Below are 8,063 nucleotides of genomic sequence, written 5' to 3'. Positions count from 1 at the left end.
TCATTCATTTAACATTTCCATCTGTAGCTCCTGCCCATTTCTGCTAATGCACCTTCCTCTCACCCTGCCCCTGTCCAGGGCTCCCAGTGCAGCTTTATTTAACCTTCAGGCCCCCCATTTAAAAGTGTTTCAGGGTTTGGGGGCAATGGCCAGAGGTGGTGGCTGGTGCCTTAAAACCTTTATCCTCCATGAAGCAGCAGCTGCAGATCAGGAGTCAGGAGAGCTGCCACAGCAGGGGCACAGGGATATCCCTCCACTGCAACCAGGAGAGGGTAATTAGAGGACTACATGAGGATTAGGGAGGATGTGAGTGAGAGGAGGCCAACATGGCCCAGGGCAAATCACATCAGTTCTTTCTGCTTCAGTTTGCTTATACTTAGGCTGGGGGCAATAACCAGTTTACCTCACAGACAGGTCTCGAGATTAGATGCAGAGCGCTGTGTAAAGCACATAAGAACAAAATAGCACTGGCAGTTTGGTTTTGTAATACAGGATAATTCTTTCTGTCAGAGTGGTTTTGTAATGCAGAGGATTCCTTGCTGAATGGCAGGGATGCAGGAGATGTGTGCAAAGTTACCAGAGGAAGACTTGGCTCCCCTCAGATTAAAATCTTACAATAACAAGGTAATGTTTCACAGTAAAGATGCATGCTCAAATAATGGGCTAAGGACAAAGTCAGACCTAGAACCAATTTTTTTTTCATATGCTAGTGTTAAGAGGCATGTGGGATGTGGGGCATATTCCATTATGAAGGCTCTGAAGACTGGCCTCCCCAGAGTGCCGGATGCTCTCCATGAAAGGAGAATCTGTTTCCCGGTATCTTGTGTTGGAAGAGTTTTGCAATTTTTTATCTTGTTACAAGTGTTTTCTCTTCAAACCACCACCTAGGAATATCTCACCAAAAAGGAGGGCAGAACTGCTGCCTGCCTAGAAACCAGAAGCATTATGATTTTCTTACTGTGCCTCTTTAGAGTGGGTGCTACTTACTGGCCAAGGACTTGTGGGGCTGTACTGCCCCAAGCAGTTGTATTAGGGCTCTGTCAGCTCCCACAGCATCCCTGTACTGTGCTGGAAAGTAGGTATCTCAGGACTGATTTCCAGAAGGACTGGGCTAAGCCAGTGTCTTCCTCTTCTTTGCCTACAGCAGCCTTCTTTTCCAACTATGCAGGCTAAATCAAATCCTAACCAACTATATTCCCTGGGAGCTTGACTCAGCAAAGCATTAGAGCTTACATTTGATTGCTTTGAAGGAGGCCTGTGTGATCTGAGATCACAGAGCACCTCCCAGAGCACCTCTGCTCTCCTGGATGTAGTGGCTGCTCCACTAAACAGCAGCACAGTCCCAGGTCCACAGAGCAGAACTGTGTGTGAAGAAACAGTTACCATCCATAATTTGCGGCATCTAACTAGCTTTGTATCTCATCCTTACATCTCCCTGAATCTTCTTTAGAACAAAACCAAAAAAGCAAAAAAAACCCAAAAAACAAACAAACAAACAAAAAACCAGCATTTCAACTATTACATTTTTGTCTTTACCAGCAGAAGAATGCCCACATCTGAAAGCAAGTCTTTCTTTGATGCAACAACTGCAGCAATGAGAAGCTGTCCTCAGGTAGGATATGATAAGCCTGGCTGTGTATTGCAAATTCTGTTTCCCACACCTCCCTTTCCAGCCTTGGCTTAATAATGACATGTAAATCAAACTAAATCCCCTCTCAAACCTGTGAGCACAGCATATTCAGCATTTGTGTAGCAAACAGAATTCCCCTGGCATCAGGAGATATTTTAGCACAGAATGAGTCTGGAGCTCCATATGCATCCTAAGAGGAAAATAGTAGGTGTAACCAAGGTAAGAAATCTAATCCTCACATCCTTCATATTCATGTGGTGAAAGAACTTAGTATAAACTTGCTTAAAATTTACCTTGTAAAATATTAAGTAGTGGTGGTGCAGCTGCTCCTCCTAATAGCTTTTATACGTATCTGCCAAATTCAGCCTTGACAGAGAGAGTGTTTTAGTGATGAATTTTGTGTGAAGAGGAAGCATGCAGATAAGACTGTTGGAACTCTCTCTGGCACTGAAGGGCTCCGGTTTCAGTGCAGATGCCATTAAAAACTAGACAATCCACATAAACAAGAGTTTCTGAACATACAATATGTGTTCCATTGTGTTGCAAAATTCCTCCAGAGCTCAGCCAAAAGAAACTGCTCCTTAGTCAGTTCTTTTCCTCCATGTTGATTGCTTTGATTTTCAGTTCTCCCCTAACCTGCAGACCAACAGCAAAAACACCAAATAAGCCCCATCTAAAAGGGACATACTTTTTACGTGTGACCCAGAGTTTAATTTCTGTTCCTACAGAAATCCAGCAGAATTCCTTCCCAAATAAACAGAAGCAAAAGCAGAACCAAGAAATACCTCTCATGCCTCCACCCAGACTACTGACTTAAATTTTCCATGCTGCAATTTTAAACTCATAAACTCCACTGAATTTCATGGACTTTGGACGTAAACCACTACAGAAATAAAAAATATCCATACACAGTTTAATGTCTTTTGAAAAAAAAATATTTTTTTCTCAGATTGCACATTCAAAACTTGAGCTGTACACTGCACAGTATAGGAACACTAGTTTGCCAATCCAATTACCATCATGTAGGTTTGTGTTGATTAGTTCAGCTGTAGCCCCAAGGTGTCAAACTCAGTCAGCAGCAAGAGATGGACCCCAGGTGTAATTACAGTCAGTGGCCAAGACATGTCTCCAGGGCTGCAGTGTATTCTCCGTCTGGAAATGCCCTTGTCACAGGGAGGTTTGGACAGTCTTCAGGTACACTGCAGTAGAGCTTTAGGGAAAACATGCTGCTCCAGCTAGAGGCTGCCTGCTCATTCACCCACCACCATCTGCCTTCCTTCTACCGTTTCCCAGCTCTCCCCATTTTCCCTCTGCTAAATGAACCAAGCAGTGAATTTCAATCACAGTGCAACGACACAGGAAGCAAAAACCCTTAAATCCATGCTGGCAGGCTTTCTCTGCAGCCCCAAAGGCTACAAACCAGATCAAACATTGGCTGTGCTGGAGTCACTGCAGGTTTTATCCCAACTCTAGTGCTGTCAAGGAGCAAGGGCGGTCTTGCACTGGCTGGATTTGGGCCACTGGCCATCTCTTTTGTAGGTCTTTGCAGCTACAAGGGCACACATAGATCACTGCAGCATAGACAACATGTGGAGAAGTCTGTGTTTTTTCAAGGATCTTGTCCAGTGTTAGAGCAGGATTCATTTCGCTGTTCTAATTGCTGCTTTGAGGACGAGGGTGAGAGGATAGCCTCCCTGCTGGAAACAGTAATTCAGCTGTCCTTTCCACAGCTACCAGATTTGGGTGTTAATGCTTTTCACCAAAGGATGTTTTACTTTAATAACCACTCAAATAAATAAATACATAAATAAATAAATATAACTTTGTGCTTTATAAGCAACATTTGTCCAAAGTCTTTGAAGTGCTTTGCTAAGCCAAGTCTTACTATTTCCTTTGAGTCCCAGCAACCCCAAGAGCCCAACTCCACTTCCCTTTGTGCCAATAGGAGCAAGTCCAGTCTCTGAAGACTTGCCTGGCATTACACAGTGAGCCAACGACTGACAGAGCAAACATTGCTCAGGTGCCCTAATTCCTACTTTCATGCTGCTTGCCCTTAACACCACCAATTGTACTACGTCTCAAAGACCAAGTCCTATAAAAATAATAAAAAAAAATACCTACTTCTTAATTTTCAACACTGTTCGTGTAATGTCTCTGGCCTTGCAGGGCACCAAGGTGCATTTGGTCTATTGTTACTGTTCATTCAACATCTTCTTTAAAGCCTTCTAGGAGGGCTCTGATCTGCTGTTACCTCCTGGGAAATTCTGGTAAGCAATCTATGCATGCGAGACTGCATATCTGTGCCATATGTCAACCCTCTTCTGGCTGTCTCTTCTACTGTGTTATACGTCAGAGACATCTGCAAAGAAACAAAACCCTGTCTTTTCTTGCTGCTTCTCCTCTGTGCTCCAGGTCTGGCTGCTACCACCAGAGCAACCCAATACAGCATCACGGATGGTGGAGCAGAGAGCTGATGCTCAGAGCCAGAAAAAAACCAAAGTGCCTGCTTTGGATGTGTGCTTGCAACTCCAATTCAACAAAGAGTAAACGTGGAAACCTGGAGCAGAACACTGTTGTACTTGAATGCTGTGCGCAGGGCACAGGTAGGCTTTTCACATTTCTGTGTATTTAATTGTAGAAGGACTCAGTTCCCTCTAAACAGCGTTAACTCTTATAAAAAAGACATGATCCTCCTCTAAGAGAATCTGTAATGTACCTTATTTTGTGCATCTACTCTTTCTTGTGCTCTATATAAGAATACAACTCTTAGCACCAGCGGACAGAAAAATGCTGCCCTGCTCAGCAGATGATAGGAGCTGGACGAATGTCTCATTGTATGCAGCTCATGAGAACTATAAGGTTGGAAGGGAACTCTGGAGAACATCTGGTCCAACCTCCTGCTCAAGGTAGGGCAAATTAGATAAGGTGGCTGAGGGTCTTCTTAAATTTTGAGAATTCCTGTTGGTGGTGATTTCCATTTACAAGTGACCTCTGTATGTCCCCTCAAAGTCCAGATTCCATAGGTTCATTCATTTTCATCTTAATGAACAAGTGGCTTGTGTGGGTGCTTGTCAGTTTGTGGACCGTCCACAAATTTCTCTCCTTTCCTCCATCCTCCAAAAGAAAAGAAGGAATTCTACAGATGTTTTGTAAGAGAAACTTGGAAAGGAGAAGGAGAGTTGAGGATACCTGGGAGGGGTAACAGTTACAAACAGCATAAATGGAATTTTGTTTGTGAGCACTTTCAGACAGCTTCAGCCCAGCTCTGATCATGATGTCTACTTGCATGGCCTTGATCTGTGCTTTCCCTAGCTTGGTACTAGCAGCAGCCAAGGGGCACCCAAGGGTGTATGGCATTCTGTACTCCAGCCTTCCTCACCTTCAGCTCAGCATGGGAGTGCAGCAGCTTTGAAAATGCAGTCCAGTAACTTAAGCCGAATTACCCGTCACTCCAGGCAGAATCAGCTTGGGTGGTTTTGGTTCTTATTCAGCAGGCTCTAGAAGTCAGCAACCTCTGTTCGCATTTCCAGCTGGAGAGTGCAGCTGTAGTCACCTCTGGTAAAGACCATCAATCAGTAACTCAGAGGCTTCAAGCAGACTTTGCAGCTCTCTCCAAAAAAAATTCATGTGCTTGCAGGGTGGAGGACACAAAAACTTGGTCCCTCTCTGTAAAGATGACTGAGATTGGTCTTTAAAACGCACCCAGAACGAAAAACGTATTTAAAACAGTATGTGAAATAGCTGCCACATTTTTGTGCGGTACCCTGCTCCCCCAAAATACCAAATTAGAGTGGGTGTTGGTTTTCGTTCTTTTATCAATGCTCATGCCGAGGAGCTTTCTGTCACATCATGATGGACAACCAGTGGTGCATCCTTACTCATCCATGACAAGATCTTTCATTTCTTACTAAGGTGAGCATGCAGTTCTGCTTCAAAGGCCATCTTGTCAAAGGTGCGCGTGTTCGTCTCCTCCCGCACCTTTTCCCGGACATGGAAGGATGCTCGAGCAACAGACCTGGCATTTTCTAAGACAGTCTTCTTCTCCTTGAAGATCTGCTCACTTCTCTCCAGCTTCCTCTCTATAGAGAGGAGTATTTCCCTGCGCCGTAAGTCCTCATACTGTTCCACCTTTTGCTTGTTCATCTTCTGCACTTTTTCCTTTTCCAGACGGCTCAAGACCACTTTGCGGGCTTTTTCTTGGACAGCCTCTTCAGCCACCTGGGCAGCATGCTGGAGCTTTCTCTCTCTCTCTCTAGCCAGTGCTTCCAAGTGCTCCCTCTGCTCTCTTTCCTTCCTCTCTGCTGCCAGTTTAGCTCTCTGGATCTGCATGTCCTCACGCCTGGCCTTCTCCCTCAGCTCCTGGTTCCTTTTCTCCACAAGCTGCTCATAGTTCTCCTGAGCCTTTGTCAAACTCATCTTCAGGGATGCCTTCAGCATTTCCTTCTCTTCTGCCTCTTGCTTGGCCAGTTCCTTCAGCAAGGCCTCATGCTTCAGCTTCTCTGCTTGGTTGAACAGTCTCTTTTCCTTCTGCAGCTGCACCTCCTTCTTCAGCCTCTTCTGTGCAGCTGTGGACAGCTTCTCCTGCAGGAGCTGCTCCTCTCGCTCCTGGTGCTCCTTCTTGACCTCTTCCTTCGCCTTCAGGTTGAGCTCTTGATGGAGCTTTTTCTGCTTGTCCTCCTTGATGGCCCTCTCCAGCCTCTCCCTCCGCAGCCGCTCCTGCTTCTCCGCTTGCTCCCGCCACCTCTCCTCACACACCAGGAGCTGCCTCTGTTTCATCAGGGCGGCTTCCTCCTGCTCCTGGTTCAGCCTCCCTCGCCGCTTCTCCACCTGGCTCTCCCACATCCGCTGTCCCTGCAGGAGGGCCCTCTGCTTCTCCTTCTCCTCCTGCTCCTTCCGCTGCTCAGCCAGGCGCCGCTGGCTGTCCCACTGCAGGTGGGCTGCCTGCCGCTGCTCCCGCAGGAGGTTGGCCTCCTGGTGCTTGGCGATCATCAGTGCCGCGATCTTCTTATCTCTCTCTGGCACCTCTGAGAGACCCTTCTTCCTCTTCACCTCCCTGACGATCCTCTCGACTCTCTGGGCAGTCTGTGGTGAGTGGCTGAGGTCGCCCAGGCTGAAGCTGCGCCCCAGCAGAGTCCCATTGGCGGCGGCCACCCCCCGACCCCGGCCGCACACCTTGCCCCCGCGCTCCCGCAGGCTCTCCCCGCTGTAGGACGAGGAAGCCCCCGACTCAGAGGAGGTCTTGCCCCAGCTACCCTCGCGGCGCTTCTGCAGCGAGTCCAGGGAGTGGCTCTTGCCTTTGGCACCCCTCGATGCCCGGGCCTTCCCCCCTCCATGGGTCCGGGGCCCTCCGGCAGCTGCGGCCGCAGCCCGGGAGGAGACGCGGGCGGCGGGCGAAGGCGGCAGGCTGCCGAGGGGCGCGAGGATCCGCCTCTTCTCCTCCCGGATAATCCTCTCCCGCTCCTCCCGGCACTGCTGCAGCTTGCGGCGGCGCTCCCGCTCGTAGGCCTCGTAGAGGCCGGCGGCCACCCGCATGGAGCGCCCGGGCGCCTCTCTCAGCAGGTCCCCCAGCGCCCGCGGCAGCAGCTCCACGGGCCGCACGGCGCAGCGGGCGCAGGCCTCCAGCGACCGCGGGCTGGTCAGCACGTACCGGCTGCCCTCCGCCGCCGCGCAGTCGAAGTTGTACAGGTCCAGGTGCAGCAGCGGCGACTGCTCTCCAGGACGGGCCGGCTCTCCCCCCGCTGCCCCCCCGGGTGCCGGGCAGGGCTGCGGGGGAGGCTCGGCCGGCGGCTCCACCATGGCTCGGCCTGCGGGGCAGAGAGCGGCGGCGGGTGAGCGGGCGGGCAGCGGGCGCGCAGACCCCTTTGTGTCCCCGGGCAGGGGCGGGAAGCGGCTGGGATGGGGCGGCGGGGTGTGCACCGGGGGTGCCTGGGCTGGGCTGTGCTTCCGCGGGAAGGGGGCAGGCTGCGGCAGGTGTTGGGCGCGGAGGGGCAGCGTCCGGGGCGGGGGGGCCCGGGGCGGGGAGCCGTGTTTGGGCGGTCGGGCACAGGGGCGTGGTGGTGGGGGCGTCTTTAGGACGGGCGGGTTGTGCGCCCTGGGGTGCGCCCGGGGGCGTTTGGGGTGACGGGGGTGTCCGGGGTGACGTGCGGGGCGTTCAGAGCGCTCCGGGAGGTTTGGGCACTGGGCGCAGAATCGTTCGGCAAGGAACGGGGGTGCTGGGAGCGCACGGTGTGTGTGTCTGGGCCGAGAGGGCGGTCTGGGCTGAGGGTGGCCGGGCTGTGAAAGAGGATGCTTTAGGTGCGCTGGGCTTGGCGGAGTGGCGGACGGGGGTGCCCGCGGGTGAACGGAGAAAGGGGTGCTGGGGGGTGTCAGGCAGGGCTGGCAGCGGGACCGACACCTACTCCCGGGCCGCCGCCCGCGGCGCAAGACGGAGCCC

General features: G+C 51.0%; 1 protein-coding gene across 1 annotated transcript; it reads right to left on the bottom strand.

Moving 5' to 3' along the window:
- Positions 1-2,304: 2,304 nt before the first annotated feature.
- CCDC177 (coiled-coil domain containing 177) lies at positions 2,305-7,564 on the bottom strand. Its single transcript, XM_015630464.3, has one exon. It carries the CDS (start codon positions 7,424-7,426, stop codon positions 5,528-5,530), a length of 1,899 nt encoding a protein of 632 aa, XP_015485950.1. The 5' UTR covers positions 7,427-7,564; the 3' UTR covers positions 2,305-5,527.
- Between the last annotated feature and the right edge of the window lie 499 nt (positions 7,565-8,063).

This window comes from Parus major, chromosome 5, assembly GCF_001522545.3.
Source record: "Parus major isolate Abel chromosome 5, Parus_major1.1, whole genome shotgun sequence".
In the NCBI taxonomy this organism is placed as follows: Eukaryota; Metazoa; Chordata; class Aves; order Passeriformes; family Paridae; genus Parus; species Parus major.
The sequence above is the reverse complement of the archived record's forward strand: the minus strand, read 5'-3'. Positions and strand labels throughout refer to the sequence as shown.